The sequence below is a fragment of the Pelodiscus sinensis genome, chromosome 9 (genome assembly GCF_052426305.1).
Source record: "Pelodiscus sinensis isolate ZL-2025 chromosome 9, ASM5242630v1, whole genome shotgun sequence".
Taxonomy (NCBI): domain Eukaryota; kingdom Metazoa; phylum Chordata; order Testudines; family Trionychidae; genus Pelodiscus; species Pelodiscus sinensis.
In genome coordinates this window covers 20193388-20219716 of record NC_143060.1, presented here as the reverse complement: position 1 = coordinate 20219716, position 26329 = coordinate 20193388, and the positions used below count along the sequence as shown (strand labels likewise).

At 41.4% G+C, this 26329-nt stretch overlaps 1 protein-coding gene across 2 annotated transcripts in view; it reads right to left on the bottom strand.

Annotated features, from left to right (window-relative positions):
- Positions 1 to 761: 761 nt before the first annotated feature.
- The window catches only part of DNAJC6 (DnaJ heat shock protein family (Hsp40) member C6), a 64725-nt gene continuing 39157 nt past the window's right edge, over positions 762 to 26329 (bottom strand). For both annotated transcript variants that reach the window (XM_075936171.2, XM_075936172.2), the window contains exons 5-19: positions 24338 to 24460; positions 22417 to 22550; positions 20982 to 21176; positions 20457 to 20574; positions 19605 to 19684; positions 18394 to 18587; positions 18206 to 18286; positions 14268 to 14714; positions 10645 to 10797; positions 8592 to 8660; positions 7837 to 7971; positions 5966 to 6232; positions 5247 to 5392; positions 4144 to 4320; positions 762 to 2796 (exon numbers count right to left, since the gene is read on the bottom strand). In XM_075936171.2, the coding sequence (XP_075792286.2) occupies positions 2695 to 2796; positions 4144 to 4320; positions 5247 to 5392; positions 5966 to 6232; positions 7837 to 7971; positions 8592 to 8660; positions 10645 to 10797; positions 14268 to 14714; positions 18206 to 18286; positions 18394 to 18587; positions 19605 to 19684; positions 20457 to 20574; positions 20982 to 21176; positions 22417 to 22550; positions 24338 to 24460 (2421 nt within the window). In that variant the 3' untranslated portion in view covers positions 762 to 2694. The remainder of the gene's footprint in view (positions 2797 to 4143; positions 4321 to 5246; positions 5393 to 5965; positions 6233 to 7836; positions 7972 to 8591; positions 8661 to 10644; positions 10798 to 14267; positions 14715 to 18205; positions 18287 to 18393; positions 18588 to 19604; positions 19685 to 20456; positions 20575 to 20981; positions 21177 to 22416; positions 22551 to 24337; positions 24461 to 26329) is intronic.

Genomic DNA, 26329 nt, shown 5'->3' with positions numbered 1-26329 from the left:
CCCCCTATCCCTGAGCCACAGTTATAACCAACCCAATCCACCCCTCTTTCCCCCATGTAGACAGTACTATAGTGGCAGAAAAGCATCTCCCACCAGCATAGTTACCACCTGTCAGATAGGTGAATTAACTAAATTGACAAAAGAGCTTTCTCCCATTATCTAAGAGCATCTTGATCAGAGTGCTACTGTGCCAATGCGGTATTTGGAGAGCTGCCCGGAGCAGAGCTAAATACAAGAGTGGAACAGAAAAAGGAGTCAACACATACTGAAGAAGCCTTTTAAGATAAAAGGAGCATTGTTAGGTTAAAGATTGTTGTAATGGTCCATACATCCAGCATCTTTATGTCCATATTTTTTGATGTCTAGCAACATTAAGAATTAGTTCCCAGGCAAGTCTTTTGAAGGGGTTGTGCAGGTTTCCTTTAAGGATGAGAACTGATATTGCACTGTGGGATGGGACTAATAAAGTGAATGTTTCTTTACAAGCACAGAACATACCTGAATTTATTGAATTGGAGATTTTTTAATATATATACAAATGTTTTAGACTACTCACATTTCGAGTATATAGAATATTTACAAAAAATTACAATAATTTTTAGACAAACAGTAAACCTGAACATCAATAAGCTCTGTCACTACAAGAAATGAACAAATTGCAGAGTTAACTAATTTGGAGATAAGTAGGTCCCAAAACTTTCATGCATCCATAAAAACATTAGTTGAAGAAAAAAATGAAAGTTTACATTTGGGTAAGTTTATTTTTTCTGGGTAATATCAAGTTTAATGACAGTTTGTATTTTGAGAAAATTGATGAGTTATCCAGAGCTCTCTGCCATGACAGACTTGATACAAAGCTAATGTAGTTTATCATTTCAAAAATGTACATCAATGAGATCCTTTTATTATATAGGCATAGTTCACACAATATCTACAAACATGAATGAGAAACAAAATAAAACAAACCACAGGAACATGATTCACATTCCAGTTATCTTTTTAAATAAGACAAGCACATACTGGACCAAAACATTTCATAATATATGTTAATAAATAACATCATTTGTTATGGTTATCTTGAACATTTTAAGATCTTGTATATAAAAAAAAGAAAAATGAGTGTTAGTATCACATTGTTAGTTAACCATAATAAATAATGGACCAATGCAACAAAAAAGGAGTCTTATACAGAAAGTAATGTCCAATGTAATGCTTGCCTTTGCTGTAAATATTCTGACACTGGAAAATTAAAATGTAAAGTAAATAAACAAATCGATTGTCTTTAAAAATACCAGCTTTCCAAAGATTTTCACATCAGATTAGATCTTTTCCTAAAGAATCAATATGGAAACTTTTCTGCCTGTCTTATGCATATGCTGAACTTTTAAAGCTAAAGCAGATAGATTCCATATACATATTCCATATCATCCATGAAGTGTTGGTAACTTAACCATTATTTCTAGTTACTTTACAAAAGGAGAAATAGCCTTAAACAACATAACTTGCTCTATAACTAGATGAGAAAGGCTTCAACTTCTCTATGTTGCCATTATTGCTTTGGAGCAATGTGATTCAAATATTCAAACTGCCCTGTTGTTACCTCAAAGATCAGACAAATTCTATATGTCTGGATAACTTGCATACTGTGATCTGAAGAGTGAAGTGGTAACCAATTATATTTCTGCTATGACCCCTTGCCCAAATGCTCTGAAAAACTTTTAGATAGCTGGCTGCAATTGATAAATCACGGGGATGCAAAATCTTTCAGACCCTCAAATAGGAAATGTTTTAAATTAGTGTGGGAAGCTTCTGCAGCAACAGCATAATTGACACTGGAATCTTTAAAAAAAAGGGAGGGGGCTATCAGACAGTTCTACTAATGGGTAGAGCCCTCACCAGCAATGCGGTAAATGCTTACCCTTCACATTCTACAACTATGGACTCATCCCGCGCAGTTCACTATTCCCTGAACATTACCTCTTAACATGTGTTTCACGTAAGCTGGTGTAACATCAAATATTTGATCTGCTGTGTGGTGCTCTAAATATTTAACTGCCTGTCTGTAATGTGCAGTACAGTTCTCTACTTAAGGTCCTTTAAGTTGCCATAATGACTTATCCAGTTGCTCAGCTTTGTCTTTGAGAATATCCTATGAGTGATTAGGTACCAAATGATGATAAATTAATATTATTATTAGGCGTCCCTAAACCAGGTCCCCTGAGCCAAACACATTTGGATCTCATCTTGGAAGGTTGGACACGATCTCCAGTTATTACACGCAGTTGCAGTTCTGTGTCTCACTTGACTTCATTGGAAGAAATGGGACATCAAGCATCCCAAGACAAAACCAGTCCCACTGTGGTCTAGAAGGCTTTCGTCCTCTCCCTACTTGACTCTGGAAATATGGGATAAGTTTCCAGAGTGCAAGTGATTTTAGCTACACAGGTCCCCTTAAGAGATATGTGGCTAAAATGCTCCTGTGCTTTCAACAGTGCGATGTACCTATGAGGAAACATCCATTTCATTCTTCGTGGTAAGTGTTAGAGTTACAAGTCATATTGAAAAAAAAAAAAAAAAAAAAAAAAAAAAAAACTTTCAAAATTTCCTGCCAGATTTTAGTTGTCTGTGGGGAAAAAAAAAAAAAAATCGCAAAATTGTGACCAGAGACTATACAAGCACAGGTCTGAGAAAATGTTAATACAAAGGCTTTTGACCTTGGTTTTCAAATTCTGACCAGGCATCATTTAACTCCATGAAGATCATCTTTGCATACTGTTCATATGGCTGCCCTGTAGCCTAAAAGGGAACAGAGTAAAGAATCCATCATATATCTACAAGAGCAGAATATGCACAATTGACATTCTAAAAATGATTACACTAAAAGTAGTTAACATCAAGAAAAAAGAAGGTCTTCTCAGTTTGCTTTTGCTTCACTAAACCTAACCATGCTTACCGAGGGCTGCTTTCTCTGGCTACAAGCTTAATGAAACTTTGTGGTCCTTCTCAGCTTTTCAGTACAGGAAGGCTCCCAGACTAGCTCTGAGGAGCCCATCTCCAGAGCATAGCACTGTAGTCCCAAGATGGGGGCTAGGAAGGGTTGCTGTTTTTTGTTTTTAAACTTCAGGCTTTCATGAAAGGACACTGGATTGGATGTCACCCTATACACACGGGATATAAAATCCTGGTTAATCAGTTAACCTGATGTTTAACTGATTAACTAATTAAGTGGGATCTGGGTGACGGACTGTTCCAGCCAGGCTGGAGCAGCTCCCAGCCCGTGGGCCTCCACCTCCCGGCACTCAGCCCCACACTGGAGCAGCCCCTGCTTGCGTGGTGCCTGGGTCCACCATGGACAGAGGAGAGTAACCCCTGTCCACTGCGAACTCCCTGCGGGGCTGGAGCAGCCTCTCTGCCCGCGGCAGGCCAGGAGCTGCTCCAGCTCCCACTAGATACCCTTTCACATCCCTACACACAATAAAGAGGGCTGCCACCTGACGGCAGGTCATTATTTCAGCTCCCCAACAGAAGCATCTCCCACTTTATCTTGCAAGCCTCACTTGTGGTGAGTCACAACCCAGACAAAATTCTCCGAGGTCATTTTGGATTATGCAAACCCAGTCTTGGGGCAATGGATAGAGCAAAACCGAAGTTGCCTCCTCTCAAAGACAGGCGCCTCTCCAGACTGCCAGCCTGGGATCAATGGATCAAATCTGAACATCAATGTCCTGTTTGATGTCACTCTGATAGACTGCAGACTGGGATTCTTCCAAGTTTCCATCATTATAAAAGTAAAGATCACTTTAAAACAATTAGAGATCTCTTCCCATTTGCATTCACTATAAACTAATGTCCTGTGGAACATTTGATAGTATGGTAGCAGTTCATGGATATTTTGGCTTAAAAACTGGTCCATCCTCAGGTTTTAAAATCCTGAACCTGAACATTCTTGTTTTTGAGGGAAGTTTGTACCCAATTTGAATTCCTTGGGACTCTTAAGGGGCTGGTCTCAAGAAAAACTGAGTTAGCAATTTTGGATTCAGCTTTCATATTGCTCTATTTCATAAATTGATGCACTCACATCTCACACTTTCAATTGCAATAGTTGTGCATTATTCACACAATTAGTTCTTAAAAGATACTTACTTTGTCAGGATGAACAACAAGTACTGCTCTCCGGTAAACTTTCTTCACTTGTTCTGGAGTTACAAGATCTGCCATACCAATAGGCTTCCATTTAGTCTCCCCAGCCCATAACACTGTGTGCATTGTTGACAGTAATGCTCTTATGTTTCTCTCCTTCCCCTCAATCCACTCTAGGATCTGGAGATAGAGAAAATTCTCAGCATCCAAAACCAATTCTAAAATTAAAGTGTCACATCCACATGTTGGCATTTAGACAGTAAAGGTTTCCAAGGATCACTCCCCCACACTTGGACTCAGATTGTAGGAAAAGGTTGAAGGGCATGTTATCAGATAATCTCAAAGTGAATTCTTCCCCACCCCCCACACACTTTTAAACAGCACCTCTTACAAGGCTTTGCTATAAAAGGCTAGTAGCATTTACCTAGTCAGCAAAACCTTACTGTTTTCTCAAACTAGTTCCACTTTCCAATTTTGAAGCATCTGTTTAAGGAATCTCTGTTGTATTGGAAGAACAGTTCAGCTTTCATTCACCTTCTGTACAAGACTGATTTATATATGTACATTCCTAGTACGAACACACACTTGGAGATTAAATAGCTCAGGATCACCAAAGTGACTGCGCCACTATGGTAGCCTTTTGTGGAACTCTTACATTGTTACTTACTACCACCACCACCACGCCTGAGAATAGATTTGTGGACATCTCATGGCAGGCATTGATGCACAAGTGAAATGATGGAATAGGCCCTTTAAGGATTCAACTGTGTGGGGACTACCATGGAGAGACGATAACTATGTCCCAGCATGTCAGTTCACAGTGTGACAGTACATTTTAGCAGATCTTGGGACAAAAACATGCAGTGGATGAGTGCATAATATTGTGAGCGAGTGCTAGCAAAGTACAGGAATCCTGTAAGCAAAACAATTGGTAGTTTCTGGCATGGGAGTTTTTTTTAAATGGATTATATGGAGAATTAAGAGTGACTAGTTTTAACTTATTTATAAGGAAGAAATTGATCTGGATTTCAGTTTTCAGCTTGCCTGATGGAAGGCCAGTCCAAATGTGGGTACAGTTATCACACTATAACAAAAATGCAGCTTACTTTTAATTTTTCAGGGTCCATCTCCTTAGCCATTTCTTCTTTTCTCATTTCAGCTATTGTTCTGGGCCCCTTTTTGTCTTTGTGGGCATTAAAGCCTTGACCAGATAGCAGATCTTCAAAATCAGCAGACATCTTTGGTTTTGAGTCTTAATAAATCAGAAAGCTTATGTCAGAGTCTATTCTTACAAATATGTAGGAGGACTAAACACGTTCCTCAAGCTGTCTACAAAAGCAACATTCCGATCACAAAGCACATAACCTTAATACTAGGGTAGTCTATGTAAATTCTCACCTTATAGTACAGAAGCCACCCCCAGAGTACAGGGCATTTTCAGACATGGCTACTAGTTGCATATGTCCACCTTAACACACCTGGGCTCTAGTTTCAGGTATTGCAAGTACTCAGGTGCTAGGCTGACATGAAAAACGTATGTTCTGCTATCAGACAGTCTAGCTGGTCACTCAAACAGAGCCACACAAAATCTATTGCCACTTTTGGAATCATTGCTGCAGGAGTGTTAAGAATTTCAGGAATACTCCCAAACTTCAGAATCACCATTCCGCTCCATCTTCTCTGCCTGGGTATTGATGTAACTGCCCTTGGAGATCATATGGTGATCTGGTTGGTTGTATTTGCTCCAGCCATAAATTGTTCATTGTTTTGTGAAAAGCTACATTAACAGCAGCAAGTATTTTGGGAGTCATTAAAATAATCTTACCAGCATTGGCTGGTCCTTTTCCACGGTCATTCTGCCCACCAGGCATTGCTGAAAAGCTCACATTGTAATTGGGCCGGTTCTGTGGAGAGGCATGTTGTATGTTTTGCTGGGGTTTGGACTGTGACTGTTGCCAGGAATAGCCAGCACCTTGCTGCCAACCAGCACCTCCCATTGGCTGAGGAGATGGTTTCTGGGGTGAGCCCATAGGGGGGAATCCTCCACTGATTCCTGTTGGTGTGGTTGGTTTACTGGCCAATGAAGACCCTCCTGCAATGGGTGAGGGAGGGGGGAAGAAAAGGTTAGCAGCATATTCCAATGGACAGGACACTAGTCTTTGAGCTGAGAACAGAACCCAATGCACTGACTCAGCCTCTGACCAGTTGTGTGACCTTGTGCAAGTCTCTTCACCTCTGTGCCTGATTTCCTTTGGTCTTACTATATATTTAGTTTGTAAATTCTTTGATGCAGGGAGTGTTCCTTGCTAAGTCTGTACAGCCCCTAGCATAAAGTGTCCCTGACCTTGGATAGACCCTGTAGAGGCTATTAGAATACCAACTAACAAGCACAGCTAGCCTCGTGTGGTACATATGACAGATAATCAGGAACCAAATAATTTCCTGTGGTAACTGCAATACCAAGTAGCACTTTACTAAAACATTTGCCATGAGATTGTATGAACAGGCACAAACTGCTTCCTGGGGGGCATTTCCATAAGGCACCTCAAGTGGCCAAAACTAAAATAATTATGTAACCAAAAATATTAGTCTTTAGAGCTTAAAGTATCTAGCTGAAGTTTGGTCATGTTCATTTGAACTACACTGAACATTTAAGTTTGATCAATCTCATAGGGTCCACGGTCTTTTAGAATCCATCACATCACTACACAAAATCACTAAAGCAAGACCAACAATTGCTTATACGATGCCTGGCACTTGTTTGTTTTGTTCCTGCAAAGCAAGTAAAAGCCAGCAGAGGGAACTGAAAAACCTAATTCCAGAACCATGTTGACAACTGGCACATGTGAGGAAATAAAACAGGAGCAAATGCATGTTAGATTGCTCAAAGGAAGTAGTTAAGGGTGGGATTTAGGAAATGAAAACAAAAATTCTGCGTCTATTAAAGTGGATGAAAGTCAAAAGATACTGAACAAATTGTCTTAAAACCAACATGATCACAAGCCTTCCCAATATTAAGTGTTTGGTATCCTCTCATTCCATTTTGAAGGACAACCTAAGATGAAAGCATTTATCTAGAAGTCAAAAAGCAAAGAGCCATTTGCAGGGGGAGGCAAATTAAAACCGGTTCCAGGCCACAACTTTGGGTGCAGCAAGTCAGGACAGAGAAGCAAGAACAGCTAAAAGATCAGCTGCTGCCAGTCAGAGGAAAATCAAAACCCAGGCAGAAGAAACAAAGCCTTCTGAAGTCATGTAGAAACTTCCCCAGGCCCCCCTGAAATCTAAGCCCCGTTTTTTGGCTTACCCAGTTTTCTGCCTTCAGATTTCAGCTAAAGATAAAAATCAAGGCAGCAGCTACTAGCTAATGGAAAGGTGTTATAAGGTCATTGGCAAGTCATACCTTGACAGACCCATGCTGGCTGATGATGGTGAGGTCCCATCTAAGTTTTTCAGCAAGCACCTACAGATGCAAGCTCAGAAGACACCCAGTTCTGAAGAGCTGTAAAGAATTTAATCCTCCCTCCCTTCTTTGAAATGGCTGCTTTCTGAGGTGCAAGTGCAGTCAACAGCCACTACAAACCCCAGGTATACTGCTCCCTCAAAGCCCCAAGTTTCCCATTCTAATGCAATACTTTCACATCAGCATCTCTTCTAACCTGGCCATCCATGTGATTTTATATTGTTATTAAAAACAACCTGCTAGATTTGCGCCAAGAGCCCCCAAGTCAGCAAAAGGATCCAGGGTTTGTGGTTTGGACTGATGAGTGGGAGTGCTATGGAGAGATCCTGTGGGACTTGTAGCAGCTGACTTGCTTCCCCTACTGAGGCCACCTAAGAGAGAAACAGAATTTGTAAAGGTTCTCTTTACCATTAGCTCTGCTTGAACATAACATTTACATGGATTTCAAAATATTTTACACACACCCTTAAGAGCCCACATTTAGCACCAACTATGCAAGAAAATATTAGGCCTGTATTCTCAGATTGCTTCTACAGCAGTTATGGTATTTTATGATCATTCATAGTGATTTAATGAGATGCCTGCTACATTTGTCAGGGTTTTTATTTTTGCTGAAAATGAGGACCAGTGCAATTTTCAATCCAAAACCTTCAGCTCAACTTTTACATTGTGGCATGCAAAGTTTGGAAGGCTTGCATACTGATGCTTTCATAAATGGGGAGAAGTAAAATTTGGAAGTTAGAAGACAGCAATACTACCTTGTTTAGACATATTTTTTGCAGGAATGTGAAATTCTGCATGAAAAATATTTTGCACGCCACAGTAAGTTCAGGGGAGAACCTTTCTGTGTTTCATCAATGGATTAAATACATTTGTTGTTTTAATATATAATGTAAAACGAGTACAGTTTTAGGTAATGGAAGATGAAACAAGCTCTCTGCAGCTAGTGGTAATATTTAAGAATTCACCTTCGAACTGGTATCATACAAACCTGATTTGTTGGACCAGTCCCAGCCACCTGAAACATCTGGTTGAATGGAAACTGTTGGGGTACTAGAAGCTAAACAAAATGATTACTACTTAAGATATTTTAAAAACAAACAATATAACAACCTCAGAGAAGAAAAGCAGGTTAAAAAATGCTACAGGAAAAGAATGAAAATATATTGATTCTCTATGATATGGTAATGGTGGAAGAGTTACATATCTGCAAAAGTCTCAGCTATTGTGACTAATGTTTCTCTTTGAACCCCCACCACCACATTAAGTTTTTTTTAAGTATAGAACACTTAGTTAATGTCTGTTTCAAGGGATTCCGTTGTACAAGCTGCACGTTCCAATGCAAGCTTCTCTAGCTTGGTTAAAAGGCAATGCATGATCACACTAACTGACTACAATTACCATCCATTAGGATATTTACTTAAGAAGCATCAATTACCGAATGGGGATTATGTTGTTTTGCACTCAATTTTATCAGAAATTAAGACCGCCAGTTTGAGATGCCTAAACATTAATTACCAGAAATAATTTAAGTAATGAACAAAGCACAAAGCTACTGTACTTGGTGGAAGATTGAATTATCTAGCACATTCAGTAGGTGCAAGTTCTAGCAGTAGAGGAGTTCAAATTTTGAAGTGTTTGCAAATTCCCATGTTTTAGGAGAGTAGATCTGTTAAAAGGGTAACTGTCATAGGAAAAGGAAAATAGGTCTAACCCAAGTTAGATCAGCATTATCCTCAAATTCTGTGCTTTAAAATGAAGCAAGTCCCAATCTTCCATGTAGATCATGTACCCTGAAACCTATTTTTCTCTACCCTAGAAATGTTAATATTTCCCCAGTCAATACTTTGGGGTGAACATGGATACATAAAATTTCCCAATAATCCCTTACATTGAAAGTGTTTTAAATAAAAATCGATTCCAAACATTGTTTAACTTAACACACTGTGGCAACTTTACATACCCTTCAGTCTTTTATTGATTTTTTGTACCACTCTTGTGAAAGTGAACATCTCTCTGGAGTGATGGGCCTGGCTTGTGAAAGAAAGGACCCCTATGCATGCACAGCACCACACAGAGAAAATGTAAAATGAAAACTGAACCTCATACATATGCCTCTAACTCAGTAGATATGGCCTGTGGGCTCTGTATCAGAGGTAGCAGCCAGCTCCCTGCCGCTGTACCACTCTCTGCTTGCGTATAACCATTTAAATGGTTGTACTTTTATATCCCTAGTAAGGATCCCCTCTTCTGTAATGCTACTAACTGTCCAAAGAGGATCTCTCCCTGCTCCCTCCCCCGCCCCCCTATAAAGGAGTTTTAGATGATCAGACAAGGATTAGTTTGGGGCTGAATTTGTTTAAGGCAGAAAAGGCTACAGGATCAAAAGTTCTCCATATCTGAATGAGGAGCAGGACATCTAGTTCACTTGAAGGGAGAGACTACTTGGTGGGTCTTGCAAAAATAAATGGGCATAGAGACATGATTCTCAGATTGAAGAGCAGTACGAGGAGAGATTGCTGGTTGCACAAAAGCCCTTTCCTTTTCTTTAGGCATACAAAGCTTAGGATAAGTCTGACAGACTCAACAAAAAACCCAACAAGAAATCTGATATGAAGAAAAGAACCATCAGAAATCTAGATCCAGGATGACTGATGCCTGACTAAAAACATTAAGAGACCTGCATTTTATTTACCAGGCTTAGTGTGCTGTGCCTTATTTAGTATGATTAATGATAAATTGGTTAATATCAGACCTCAAACACATGCATATACAAGCAGGCATCGCTGTTTAGCGGTCTCATTTCTTCATATGCAGAAATGGTTCATTAATTAAGTACGGATTAGGAGCGTAACAGGATTCAAATGAGAAATAAAATGGAAATCTAGGAACTGAAAGCCCTTTCTTCTCTCTCCATTGAGCAGCTATACTCTAGTCATTATTTCAGAGATAAGTATGTTTGTGCTTATTAATGGCTTGTTCCCTCACCATTATTGTATAAGCACCTGTTTTAAATACTATAAATGAGGCACTGAGTTTCTTACCCATGTGAAAAGGGTCACTGTGCACTGTAGGTGAAGGACTTCTTGTTGCTTGAAGGAAAGGATCACCAGTAGCATTTGATGAACCAAGGAAAGAACCCAGTAGATCTGGACCAGATGGCTTTGAGCTAGTTCCAAATGGGTCAAAGGCAGTTGCTGTAAAAATGCATTAGATGTTAATTTCTCCAGCTCACACCATACTTTCCCTGTCAGCCTGGATTAGATCCAGTCTCCTCAAAACAAGTAGGCATCATTTCTAATTCCTACCCACACTAAACAGGAGGTAGGGTGCACACCCAGATTCAACCAGCAGAGGTCCCTGGGCAATGTGTGTGTGTGTGGGAGGGGGGGGGGTCCTGCTCTGCACTCCTGGAGGGGGCAAGGCTGAGGGCAGTCAGCCCTCAGCATTGCCCAGAGCATGGCGTGCCAACCCCCCAACCCTTAGTGCTGCTTGGAGCACATGGCCCATCACTCCAGCAGCAATTTAAAGGGCCTGGTGCACAGTGGCGAGAGCCCCAGGCCTCTTTGAATTGCCAGGTCCTGAGGCAATGGCCGCCCATTGTCCCCGGCCATTGTGGGGTCACCTTTAGATCCCCCTCCCCCATTGTGGAGCCTGCTTATAGTTGAGATTTAAAAGTATTCCAACCGCTATAACTCTAGGCTCTGTGGGACACATCCATGGCAACACAGGTACACATCCCACCTGTCTTAGCCAAGGAGGAGAACTGCTCCTCACTTCAGCTGAAGTGGGACGCTTATAACACACCTTCCTAATTTCTGACTGGCACACAGTGTGGAGAAGTCAGTGAGCAGCCCAAAAACCTGGTGTATGAGTCTGTCTAACCTATTCCCCTTCCTGAGAAATAAAAAGGGGAGTTCTAGAAGTTATCTAAATGTTTTGAAGACACCCAGAGGATGTCTCCAAGATTATGAAGTGTCCAAAGGGCATTTGTGCTTCTCTAAAGCTATTTCTACAAGAAGTTGCCAGCAGCAAAGAACAAAGTTTAAGGAAAGAAGGGAGCAATCTAATCTGACCATGCAAAATATGTAACAGAACAGATTATAGAATACAATCCTGAGCTGTGAACACTGAATGCTAGAGAAGTTATATGTCATTTACATTGAATTACTGTTCTTATAATTGCTTTTAAGGTCCTACACAACCTAGCTCTCTCACCTGTCTTCCTCATTCTGCCCAACCTATTCATCTGGGAACTCCCTTCCTAGCCCTTCTCTGTGCACTAGTAAATAAAGTTTCCACTCTAAAAATAGGACATTGGATTCCTTATCCTAGTTGACTTCTGAATCTTCAAAAACTGGCTATGACAACCTCACCGTTAGTGGCTATTACTACAGTGAACTCTACTCCAGTCTTAAACAGTTCTGATCTAGTGCACTACAAATGGATTTTAAACACCACAGCATTAAGACTCAGAGCAATACTAAGTGATTGCAGAGGGGGAAAATAGGATAAGGAAGTTCAACATATGGAGTTCAGTTCTGTATTGATGTACATATGCTATCACTAGTTTCAATTAACCGGTTTAAGACTGAAAGTTGCAGGATAAGATGACCAAAAAAAAAAAAAAAAAAAAAAAAAAAAAAACCCCACACACGCACCAATGTCCCAGCCTTTAGCATACTTTTTTTTTTTACACTGATTTTGAAATAGTATTTCTCTTTAAGAGGATAGAAGAGAAGTTGATCTTTACAGCTCTCTTAAAACAAGTGTCCACCCACAGCAGGGACATGCTGCAATTTAAGCATAGTACTTAGTGATCTGAAATAGCTCCTCTCAAGCTTGCAATCAAGGTAGATTGGAGGTTCCACGTAATTAATTAACGTTGATTAACCACTTCTCAGAGACTCTTCCCCAATCTGGGCTTTTGAAACTCTGCCTTGATCATTTCCTTTGTAGATCCTCCATTCCTCCTTTTCCTCCCCAAGGAGCATGGTCCCCCTCCCGTCTCTCTTACACATAGCCTATGGGTAAACTTATCAATACTCATTGTATCAGAGGCAGCAGCTGCAGGGTGGCAGCAGACTCCCTGGGAGCCGGTACACCCCAGGAGCTGGCTTTTAAGCCAGCTCCCAAAGCACACAGGCTCCCGTCTGCAGCCCTGCTTTCAACAGGCTTACCAGATATCCATTTATGCTTTCACATCCCTAGCCACAACCCTGGAGCTGGCAAAAGCCACCTCTTTTTCTGGCCTCTCCAGCCCTACATGTCCCGAATACTCCACTACAGGTCCCCCACATCTACTCCCTATACCTCCAGAGCCACCACTTCACTTTACATGCGCGTCTTCTCCAGCATCAAAGCACCTAATTAGTGAAGCTATACCTGCATTCCCACATGACACTGCCCAGGTATACGACTTAGGAAACCATCCATGGACCACCTAAATGGAACTCTCAGACCACAGTTTGAGAACCTCTGATCCGAACAGTTTGCCTTGTATGTTTTCAGCAAGCAGGCGGGCGAGAATATTTTTAATGTTTCAGTACTTGCCTGCTCAAAGAAGAGATAATTCACGTGTCTGTTTCTGCCTTGTTTTCTAAAACTAGAGATGGACCACAACCACAGCTCCTCACCCCCCTGAGCTACTATGAAGAAGTTGAAATCTAGATGTTGCTATACAGGTCCATTTACATCATAAAGCCAACAGCTGGTAGTTCAGAACACATGCCTACCAGACTCTGTAGCATTCCACTAACTGGAGAGTTAGGAGTAGCAGCAGCTAGTCTTTATAGATTGGAATCCAGAATTTCCTAGAGCTGGACACTGGGTCCCTGTAAGGTTTATGAACTCTAAAACATTCTCTTTCTACCTTTGCTTCACAGTATCTTAAAAATTGTTGTGTTGGTGGGAGGGGACTATTAACTTACAAAAACCAAATACTGAATGCAGGGCTGGCCCGAGAAATTTTGGCGCCCTGGGCTTCAGATGCGTGGTGCCGCCCACGGGGTGCACGGCCCCACCTCCAGGCGCACAACACATGCACAGGCCCGCCCCCAGGACACACGGCCCTGCCTCCAGGCACAGGGCCCATACGTGGGCCCGCCCCCGGGGCGCGTGGGTGGACACACAGCACATGCGCTTCCCAGTTGGCCCAGCCACCGCCGATGCGCACAGCCTGGGGCGGGCTACGCCTGGCTATGCAGGGCCCTGCGACCTCGGGGGGGAGGGGGGAAGGGCGCTGCTGGCCGGTGCTGCGGGGGTTAACCCCCATAGGTTGGCGCCCTGCGCAGCTGCCCGGCTAGCCCACCCTTAAGTCTGGCCCTGACTGAATATCACCAATATAACGAACTTAGCTGAAAAGAAGTGTAATGAACAGGTCTCTTCACCGGAGAAGAAGAATGTATGCATTAGCAGGGACTACTGAAAACTACAGTATTTGAGATTCCTCAGAAAGTGATGCTCTGTGTAGTGCAAAATGCCTTTGGGGGGGACGGGGACAGGGGGGCAGGCCTCTCAGATACTCCAAATCCCTCCCCATATAGAGTCTCACTTGTCCATTACCTCCATAACGAGTCCAATAGCACAAAGACTCATTCAACAGTTGTAACCCTGGAATAATAGGATACATGTGTATCAAGTCAGGCACTAGGCTCAGAAGTATTACCTTCTCCTACTCTTGGGGACGGAGATGGAGATGCTGAAGCTGCAGAACGTCGAGGGGTGGACTGTGCCGATCCCGTCCCACCCACATGAAAGACATCCTCAGAAGCTGCCTGCCCACCTTGGCTGGGGGCACTGGAACCACCGACCCCAAACAGATCACTCAGCAAGTCTGAGTTAGAAGGGAGAGCAGTGGACTGAGAGGAGAAAGTCTTGCTCATAGGACTACCATCTAGACCCAGAAGGTCGACATCCTCAGGCGGAGGTGGAGCTGGAGCCTCTTGCTGCTTTTTGCTGTGTTTTGGAGTCCCGTGGGGTTTGTCACTGCTAGCATTGCTGTGCTGACTCGAAAGGGATAAGAGTTCATCATCTGATTGTTCACTCTCCTCGTGCACTAGTGCTGCCCGATCCTCAGAAGTGGGGTGAGAACTGCTTTTGTCAGATTTTTGATCTAAGAGACCAAAAAAGGATTTGTGTTAGCTATGTGTTCTTTAGCTTCTTATATACAAGCAGTTTACTAGCCTCCCATGGAAAAAAAAAGCAGCAAGTATCATATCACATGGGTTCAGCTAAATTGAAAATAGAAAGGCTTAATTTATCTTAAATCCCAATCTCTCCACCCTGTGAGGAAATAGCCTTGCTTTATTGATAGGGAAGTTGTTCTCATCCAGGCTCTGTCAAGTCATTAGCTGTTCCTAGGTCCAGATGTGATGCTTAGACTCATTTATCTCATGTTTTATTTACAGAGACTCAAACACAAGGCAAGGGCAACAATGTAGATGCATTTTAATGAAATCATCACTAACTTTAATCCGCTTTAACTTTTTAGTTTGGTAAAAGGGGGATTCTTCATGTGGGGTTCTGTCAGCCGACGGTCAGGGCAGTGAGTCCCTTATGACCGGCTGAAGTTCTTTTAAATTGTGCTTGGTTCTGTTACAGCAACTTGAAGGAGTCATGATAGACATGGATTTTAGTGGTATAGAGAAAGGGTTTGCCCAGGAAGGTTGGGGCAACCCAAAATGGGATAGAGAAATGTTAGGAAAGGATTGGGGAAATCCTGAGGAGTTGTGGGTACAGTTCTGTAAGTATAGAACTGCCTGCAAGCTAAAGAATGGGACAAAGCCTGAGTCTGTGGAAAGGAGCCACTTTCCATTTAGCAAGGAAAACAGGATCAGGCCCAGACAAGCAGGCAGAAATGGAAAACAGGATCAGGCCCAGACAAGCAGGCAGGTAACAGATAAGATTGAAAGCCTTGTGGTAGAACTGAGAAAAAGGCAGTAAGTACTGGAAATCTAAATCCTTAAAGCATACTTACAAGAGTAATATCTGAAACAAGGCCAGTTTTATTTTAGAGATAAAAAAGTGTTTTAAGAAAAGAGAAACAGAGAATTTAAACTCTGCAGAGAATGGAGAGCAAATGCAGTTGTGCAAATGCTAAAATGGTGTAGATAGAAAACTGTGGTTTCTTTACAGTCATTCTGAAGGAAAAATGGGCCCTTTTTCCAAAGGAATGTCTGTAAATAACCCAGGCAAATTTGACTCAAATCTGTACATTTGATTAGAGACTGCTAAAAGAACTCTAAGAGAGGGGGTTCTATTGGAACTGAACTACCCCAATGAAAAAAAAAGGGGGGGGATTGTAATTGTTGTACAGCTATGTAGAAATAGTGTAAGAAAGGTTCAGAGAGAATGTATGTGTATCTGTGTGTAGATATATATATATATATATAGTGTAAATAAATGAAGTTTTAAGGTCCAGTAATCTTGTTTGTTTGTAGGTTTAAAACAGATTGGTTTGGTTTACTTTCAGTAAGACCATTTCAGTCCAAGTTGTTTAATGAAGGTATAGGATAACTGTGAGCATAAAGAGAGAGTTATAACCTATGCAAAGTTTAATGTGGCTAAGTAGTGTGGTAAACAAAGATAGCATTTCACAGGAAAAATGTGCAATGTATATTGTAGAAGGAAAAAACTGCAAACAAACTAAAATGCTGTGAAAGCTCCAAGAGCCACAACAGGTTGTGATTTCCTTTGTGATGTAAATGCCCTAGCTGGCAGCACAAAGAAGCTTTGCAGGTAATAGAGATCAGAAAGTTCAAATTGTAGCCCTCCTAAAAAAAGAAAGAAAAAGGAGGTATTGGTATTGCTATTTTAGTCCCAATAGGAGGTTGGGTATACTAGGAAAAGTTTAAATTATTTAGCAGGAATTAGGATGGACCATAAGAAGGGGAAGGCAAAAAGTTTGGAGCCCTATAGGCATAGTTGAAGGAATAAGGAAAGTAAAGCAAACATTGGAAAGTTACTAGGAATGAGACATTTTCTTTGAAAGGACAAAGCAAGTAATTTGAGGAAATGTGAAGATAAAGGTGGACTCCATGGGAATGTGGAAAGAATTAAGCAATGGTAGAAATATGTGAAGGGAAATCTTGTTTTAAAAATGACACCTTGTTTCTTTGCAGCCTCTTCCTTAAGCACTGTGCAAATCATGTAGGCAAAGAAACAATCAAATGTAAACATTTTGTCTATGGACACCTTTGTTAAATCTGCAAAGGAAAATTAAGGATTCTACTAAAACTTAATTGGTTAACTGCATAAAGAATGAGCTCTATATATTGTAACTCTATTTTGTGGGTTTCAAATGAACTAGTTTTATTTTGTTTTGGATAATGTCCTCTTGCTTAAAATTGCAAACAGACAAGGCACAAATTAGTTAGTGCTTGTGTTGGGCATTCAACTTTTAAGGTTAAATTTAACTTTCTAGAAACCAGACAGTAAATGGGCTAGCTGACGACCCGGGGCCTCCCGTCGCCCTGATGGCTAGTACCAGTAATTGACACGCCTGCACTGTCCCAGGAGAGGAATCTTCGCCCATCACATACCAGAGGTGCCCATTGTCTGCATTTTCCCAGGTGTAAATTATGCTTTGCACCCTTCCTGGGAAACTTGGCATTCAAAGCCATTTTTCCTAATTGGCCACTTGAGCCTAGGAAGAAGCCTTCATGACCCAAGGGGTATAAAAGAGGTTCAGCAGCCCACCCCATTTGAGCTCCAATCATCTATACCTGCTGGCAGGTATTGATTGTCTCCCGAGGTCTGTGGGACGCCCAACCTCGCCCTACTTCTTCCCGAGGGATTGAGAGAAAGACGCTGGCCACGCCAAGTCTGGAACGCAGGGGTGAGAATATATACCTGCTATGTGTCTATTTTGCATGCATTTAATAAGAGCTCAGAGAACCAAAGGGTTTCATGGTACCTGTAAATGACTTATTAGTGTAATTTCTGTCCTGTCCTTTGTAGTGTCTGTGTTATCTGTAACACAGTAGTAGCATTTAACAACTAAGTTTACCCTGTAACAATAAAATAGTAACTGTTTAAGCTTTAACCTGACTCCTTCAGTTGCTGTAACAGAACCAAGCACAATTTAAAAGAACTTCAGCCGGTCATAAGGGACTCACTGCCCTGACTGTCGGCTGACAGGTTCCTATCCTATAGGTTGCACTGATACTGCAAGGAGACTTATGGTAATACAGAACATGTTCTGTTACACCATTATGTCCCATGAAATACCAGCCCTCCCATGGCAGGCACAGAATATTTCCCCCCAGACAGTCATATAAGGTGCCAAGGGATGTTGTAAGAGAAACAGCAATATTGGAAGAGGCATGTATTTTAAAACAGTCTTAATTTATACTAGCAGCTGGAATCAATGTTTTTGAGTTTGAGATTATGGACTACCTCAGTCAGACTATTGCACGGATAGCGTGGTCACTGTGCTTACTCCCTCAGAAAAATGAAAGGGGTGTTCATTTTAACTCAGATTGGAGCATAATAAGCAGCCAGGATCCCAAGCCAAGCCTTTCCTTTAGCACATTCATCCTTTAAAAACCAGACACACCTTTTTTTACAATATTTTGGCTGAAAATAGGGGCCAAGTCCAAGTACCTTGCCAGCTGAGAGAGGAGAGAAATGCCCCCTGTCCAACGTTTTTTAGGTTATCCTGAGGTGCATCAACAGGGCCTCGACCTGTAAGACAGAGCCAACACACCAGGATAGAAGGAAGTCACAAGATAGCAAAAGGCAATGTCAGCATTAGAAGCTGAAGAACAAGCACAAAGCAGTGCAGTTCTCACCTGCCAAGGCGAGAGCATCTTGATGCTCCTGGTGAGAGGAGAAGAGAATGCTTGCATTGATGTCTTTTGTTGTGAAGTTCTCCCAGGGAGGCGTCAGGTCAGTCTGTCTATCAGCAGAGTCTATTTCTATCTCCAGTGTAACATGAAATAGTTGGGGATATTTGTCTGGGGAATCACATGCATCCAGTTCAGGTCTAAAGGTTGACAAAGTTGTTCAGTTAAAAGTAGCAAGGTAATTTTTTTTTTTGCAGACATATAAAAAGTTTAGCCTTTAACCTGTGTACCCCCTGTTATTCATTTTTCCACTCTCCCCATTCACTTCTAGCATCTTTTCAACTGCATTCAAACAGCAGCAAAGTGGCAGGGGATGAAGCAAACAACTGAATGATTCATCTTGTAGTAACACGTCAGTCAGCAAAGTATAGACTAAGTTATTCTTTTGTTAGTGCCCAAAGAAGGAAAAACAGGAGGGCAAAAACTGTACTCTAAAGACTCAACTCACTCCATCCTAACAGTCTTCATTTAAAAAACAAATTAACCTCATTTGTTGAGGGATTGTGCTGCTATCTGCAGCTGAAAATATAGACACTCCTCCTGAAGAGAGATGCTTCATCATTTATAATGAAGTTGAATCAGTTACCCAAATTAGTTTGCTACTGCAATAAGCTAGATGTGAGCTAGGGCCCCATTCCCCAAAAAAATCAAACACAGGTTGAATCATTTGTCAAACCACAGGAGGTCAATATTGTCTGGAAGCATTACCAACACTTCCACTGCTTACTGGGCTCTTAAAGGACACAAGGGTAAAATTAGAGCTAAACAACAGCACAAACAGGCTCAAGTATTTTTTCTGGCATCTGCCCATTATGTAGCTTGAGAATCCCTGAATTGTACCTAGAGAAGAGATAGTGCCCCCAAAATAAAAGAAAGATGGTCCTACAGAAAGCCCCATTTCCCAGGCACCTCAGAACAAGTATTTGGGAGGAACTGGAATAAAAAACTAACAGTTTAGTCCATTGCAGAAATGTTGTCAAAGCCACTCAAGCAGCAGATCCTAGAAGAGCCATTGCTATAGGTATGCTCTATTTGTAGTCCAGCACATGTTGGTTACTTTATCAAGCTTATCAGAGATAGTCAGGTTGTTTGTATGCCGATAATATGCTGAAGTTTGCATGAAGCACTGGCAGCTGGTCTGATTAAGAGATACTTACTTTGTAAATTTTAATATAGTTGTTCCCAGTGCTATGAATCCAGTATGAAATTGAATTTGGAATATCTGTGTGTTTGTCATCTAAAAAAAAAAACCCACTAAATTAAAATTTACACTTTTTAAAGTGAATTAACTAACTTGCTTTATGAGACGACACAGTTCTACTTCACTAACCATTACTACTTAAGCAAATAAAATGATGTAGCAGGCAGTAAAGACTTATTAGGTCGTCACCTGATTCCCTCCCTCCCTCCCCCAGCAGGCAACACCTTCTCTATCTTCCACCCTCCTTCCTGGCATGCAATTCTGAACATCTGAGTGCTAAGTGAACATTCTTCCCTTTGCTCTCCTTTCTCAAGAAGTCTTAGTTTTATTTCAGTATATCCGTTTAGACAACTATGTTACCATTATGTGGGTTAAAATCTCTGTTGATCTAATCCTGAGAAAATGTGGGGATTCTCCTCCTGCAAATGGAGGCTCCACTCTAACCCAGACCGCCTTGAGGATGACAAAATGGTGCATTAGGAATGTGGAGATACTAGCTTGTTGCCAACATCTTCTTTAAGTGGCAAGTTAGGGAGTCCAGGGGACTCTTACTTCAAGCTGGTAACTGGTAAAGGGACTTTCAGGTCTTTGCAGTCTAGCAGATAGAAGAATTCCGCCTGGCCCCCTCCATATGGAGCCATCAGCACTGTCACTGCCTACTCTGAGTATCACTCCCAGATGCCCAAAATCTTAAGACTTTGGGGTCATGGTTACTCCGCTCCTTCCACCTCAAGCTTTGAGTGCCAGGGGGAGTCTCACTCAGTGTGTGTGTGTGTGCTGTGCTTATCAAAAGGTGACCAAACTATACTTTTGCTTGAAGTCGTCCGCCAATGGTTGATCTCATATGGTAGACAGAAAGGACAACATCTCCATGAACAGTGACTCCTAATGGGATTACGACCTTCCCTTCTTGCACACGGAATTCCCTTTAAAACAAAATCAGGAAGAAATCCCTTATGATCATTTCAGTAGTACCATTAAAAGTTAGGGCTTAATATACATAATCTCAAAACTCAGGCCATAATTAGCAAATAGAAGTCTCTCTTGCTCGTTGTCATTTGAAACACTAATATAGTTCATATAGAACTACTAATGTAGTGCTGAAATATGCCAGGATTAAACCCCAGTCCCTCATGATAGAAATACAGACAAACTTGGCACTGAGTTTTAATACCAGGTATCAGCTTTCTAATAATAGTTTCACTTCTAGTAGCATTATCTTACCCAAATCAATTACAATCAGGAAAAAATACAGAGTATAGGAAATTAAACATATTACATCATAAAAGAGGTTTCTTAACAATTCTAATAACAGAAAGCCATAGTAACTTACTTCATTCTTTCGTATTCCTGGGAGGTTGTAAAGATTCTGGTTTCTCCAATTAGAATGTCACAGAAGGGACGACACCCATTTCTCTGCTTATTGAAACAGGGGACGGGACTGAGGGAGACTGATTTTATAGTAAGAGGCTTGCAGTGAGGGTGGATGGGTTTTTCTGCTATTAGATCACAAATGTAGGCTAGGTATCTGGAACAAAAGAGAGCCATCACCACATGATCCCATCATAGAGTGATCTATTATGACATTTGTTTCTCAAGTCTGGCATAAAATGCTTACATACCTATTCTGCATTTTTTTAAAGCACTAATATCTTAGGGCAGATCTATACTGCAAAAAAAGCACCTAAAAACAATAAAAAAATGTGCAGGCAGTCTCAGAGCCCAGGACTACAGACTCAGTGTAGCAGGATTGTCTGATCAGCACTTTTTTTTTCCCCCAGTTCAGTGTGTCCCAAATTCCTTAAATGGGGTTCAGCTGGATTGGCTTTGATGGTAACCCCATTTTTGAGCACCGTAGCAAAAAGATGGGCTCCATGACTCACTGTTGCAGGTATTTTGTGCAGTGTAGATTTACCCATAGAGGAAAGTTAATTTAGCTCCAGCTAAGCGGGTTGGAAAGTTGTTTCTGTAATGATGTTAAACTGCACTTTTCCAACAGAAAAAATAGTGATTCAATTCCAAAGCTTGCCAGGATACAGCAACGTGGCTTTCAGCTTAACACGACTAAAGCTACGGCTACACTATGAACTTTTTCCGGAAAAGGAAATGCAAATGGAGCACTCATTTTCATATTCTCTTCCGATCCTTTTTGCTGAAGAGGTTTTTGCACAAAAAAGTGCTGTGTAGATGGTGCCTTTTGCGCAAAACCCCCCTTTTGCGCAAGAACCCTTATTCCTAAAAAATATTTAAATATTTATCACTGCATTTTTCTGGTATACTCTGCAGGAGCCTGCAAACAAGATATTCTTCTGTTGCAAGACAAACCAACTGCAAGCAAGGCATTTTACAAAGCAAGTTTCTGATCAGACTCATTCTGGGGACGTCTGAAACAAAATTAAACCCAGACTTGGGGAGAAAAAAAAAGTTCAGCTAAGGTATAAAGCCATCATGAACGTACATAGCTTTCATCTATTAACCCTTAGCCACAATTTGAGGAAATCAGCATTCACCACAAAGCTCTTGCCCTGGATCCCAATAGGGCCACAAAGCTCTGGTGATGGTGACATGATAGGACTAAATCCCAAACGTTCCATGCTCCAAACTCCTTGTTTAATACTTTAGACCCGGATTACTCAGACTAGCATGTTGCACAAGTAGCTCCACTGACTTCCGTGGGACCACTCATAGGCATGTTTGCAGGGCCCAGGCCTGGTCACCTAAGGAATTTGACTATGTTGAATAGTGCTTTCCTGACTAACATACTATACCTTCTGTGGGATGGCCAGAGTCCTATTCCTGGTCTCTTTGAGTTGAGCAACTGAATAGCTGCGTTTGGACTAGAGAAGAGATGACAGAAACAGAACATTGCACTGACCAGAACTGCTGATGCTGCACGACCATCCTGTCAGATAAAATGCAAGAGCACCTATCAGAGATATCCTTTTAATTGAAGGGAAAAGATAGTCCACATATTTAAAAAGTACAGCTCAGCAAGATTTCAATGACATGGCAGTATTACAACTACAGGAGGAATGTCTAGACTAGAAACTCTGGTTCAAATGGTAATGACTGAAGTTAAAGCACCAAAGTCAATACACTTGATTTAAACTTATTCAACTATTTGTCCATTACAAGAGTAGATTCACATAAGTTTTGAAGGCCCATAACTAACTCTTGTCTTTGGACTGGACCTTTTACTGTACATTTTAGTAATTTGGTTTGGAGTATTAAAATAAACTGCATAACTTGGGTTCACTACATTTTGCTATTTCAAAAAACTGCTTCAGTGGCTATCTTGACACAGGGTCTGCCAACCCAGACCAAACTCAGGCCTACATATGCTGCTAAATATGGACACTTGCTTGAAATCAATAGGGCCATTAAGATGTCTTAAGTTAGACAAGGTGGATGAGGTAGTATCTTTTATTGGACCAACTTCTATTGGTAAGAGAATCTTTTGAGCTTACAGAAAGCTCTTCTTCAGGGCTACAGCTACCTATAAGCCAAAAAGCTTCTGTCTCTAACCAACAGAAGTTGGTCCAATAAAAGAAATCTCACCCACCTGGTTTTCCTAATACCTTGGGGGCAAAAACAGGTACAACATCATCACTGCATGCTTTATGTTAATCACTGGTTTAAGTACCTGGCTGAAGAGGGCCCCATATTAGTATCCTGCCTATCATTTGTGGCTGCACAAGTTAGTTACAGGGAGATGGGGAAGATAGAAGGTCAAGGAGAAAAAAGGCCCTTTGACACATTAATTTGTGCACTTAACAGGTTCTGGAGCTGTGTCATGTTAGAGTCTTTTGGGTTGGGACACAACTTGCCTAGATGATTTATAAGTTTCTGCTTTTCATAGTAAAACTATACTCAAATTGAGACTGACACTTGGAGGCCCCTGGGTTAATATTTATCAGGGGATTACAAATGAAATCTGCCTATATCAAAGTTTTTACTGCCCAAACTGTTAGCCCTGAATGTCCATCTGAGCTCCAAAAGTTAAACACCACAACACCTTCTTGGTCATTAACAGTAAAGGTTCCAAAAGATAAGAGCATGATTGTGTAGCTGTCCTCAACATGTGTGCAATAATATGGCCCTCACAAGGCCTTGGATATACTACTTTGTTAACAAATATGTATGTAATGACACTCATCTTCCTCAGGTATGTTGACTTTGCAGAGCTACCTGGAGGAAGTGTCAAACTTATTTTTTCCATGTAAGTTGGTAGAACTGACTTAATACTCACATGAAGCAGCTCTGGGTAAAATGTCCCTCTTGTTGCAGGGAGAATTTTCAGAATAGACGCATACTTTAATGGTAAGTATAATTATTCTTAAAGCTCTCTTTTCCTTCCTCCTCCCCACCCCCCAACTAGAAATGGCCTATGTAGTTATGACAAACCATGACAACACTCAATGAAACATCGGCTGTTTTGTTGGGTATTAAAGGTCTCTCAAACTAGGTGATCAAATACATATAAGATTAAAGGCAATTTTAGCTTTAATCAATTTGAATTCTCTTTATGTTAATCTTAGAATTTTGCATATTCACAGATTGTATAATGCTTATTCTTCTCTATGGATTTACTTAATTGTATTCTTGTACAATGATGCATTTTGTTGCTGGTCATGGACACAAGGAGTTTACAAGTAGAGATTTCTCAAATGCAGCTACTGGCTGACTTACCATGCAATGGATGACACATACGTTTTTGGGGTTCTGTTGTAACCAGTTGTGCATGTTCTTACATACAGCATAGAGATTATGCAGATTGGGTGCTTGTCTCATTGGCCAGCTACATTCAGATACCTAAGGGATCACACCATGAAGAAAAATAAATTTCATAATCCCCTTAATTGAGGCACTTTCATGATCCTTTTTGACAGGGAAAAAAAATCAGGTCCCTTCCACACAAGGTAAATTACGCACTTTAAACCCCTGCAGCGTCTTTTCTAATGCATAATTCTGCTTAATGAGGGAGGCATGAATTAGAGAAAGGGCAAGAGAAGAGGATTTTTTTGTTCATAATGTGAAATTGATATTTCGTCCCTGACAATACATTTTAAAATGGATTTAAAATATTTAGCATGCAACTCAGATCATCCTTCGAAATCATTTAAAGCTCAGAACTCTTTTCAAGGAAGAGTTGGATCAAATTGCTGTGCTTTGATTATGCAGTTACATTGTAAACAAGGAGTTCAGTGACACCTTAAAGATTAGCTATTTTCTTATGGCGTAAGCTTTCGTGTGCTGCAACTCATTTCATCAGATGCATGAAGTGAAAGAAAGGAGAAATGTAGCAGGGATACTCCCAGATATCTTCAAGATACAACTGACTTCCTGAGGAAATTATAATTTTCTTCCAGAAAACGCCATCCTAGGCACTATGGATGTAGAAGCTCTCTACACCAAAATTCCACACAAAGATGGAATACAAGCTGACCGGAACTGTATCCCCAAGGATGCCATGGCAGAGCTGGTTGCTGAGCTTTGTGACTTTGTTCCCACCTACAACCATGCCAAATTTGGTGACAACTTATACTTTCAAGTCAGTGGCACTGTTACTGATACCAACATGGCTTCATTGTACATCAACATTTTTATGGCAGACTTAGAATAACACTTCTTCAACTCTCGTCCCCAAGTACCTTTCTTCTACTTGCGCTACATCAATGACATCATCTGGAATGGAGTGGGCAATAATTTTCACAGGGCACAGCCATTTAATAAATCCTTCAGTGTAGTCATGGACTGGCTCCACCCTGGAAGGGGTGGGGCAAGTTGTCTGGGGCCAGAGACTTTGAATTTAAAAACACACCACAGAAAAAAGGCTCATGGCTCCTAACCCCACCACTACTGCGTTGCCATGGGCTGCTGTGACTCATTTAAAGGGGTTTGCAGCTCTGGCCCCTGCCGGGGTAGCACCCTGACCAGCAGCCATGAGACATTTAAATCGGATCCTGATACCTAAGCCACCACCTGGAAATTCGGTGGTATGGGCGGCAGGATAAGGATAGAAAATGGCCAGATGCAGTCCGTGGGTTGAATCAGAGTTAGGCAGGCCAGATACGGCCCCCAGGCCACATTTTGCCCAGCCTGATCTGGACCTCTAGGAAGCAGGCGCTTGAAGGATTCCACCGATTTCCACCCCACTGCCAGTCTCAGCCTGGACCACTCCACACAAGAGATGCATCTCCTGGGCATGCCCATACAAATAAAAGATGATCACATCAACACCACCCTCTCTCAGAAATCTGACTGCTACGCTTACCTACATGCCTCCAGCTTGCATCCACAACACATCACATGATCCACTGCTACAGTCAAGCCCTAAACAACCCTATTTGCTCCAGTCCCTCAGACAGAGACAAATATCTACAGCAGTGGTTCCCAAACTTTTCGGCATCACGCCCCCTTTTTGATTTTTGAGAAACTCTCACGCCCCCCCCCCTCCCAAAAAAATAGCAGCAAAACTTGGGATGGGATTGACCGGGGTAGGGCTTGGTTGCCTTGTGCCCCCCCCCCCCGGGAATTTCTTCACAGCCCTCTACTTTGGGAACCCATGATCTACAGGATGATCAAGCATTCTTAAAACTATAATACCCACCTGGGGAAGGGAAGCAACAGATCAACAGAGCCAGGCAAGTACCATACTAGAGGGAAGACCCAACAAAGAGA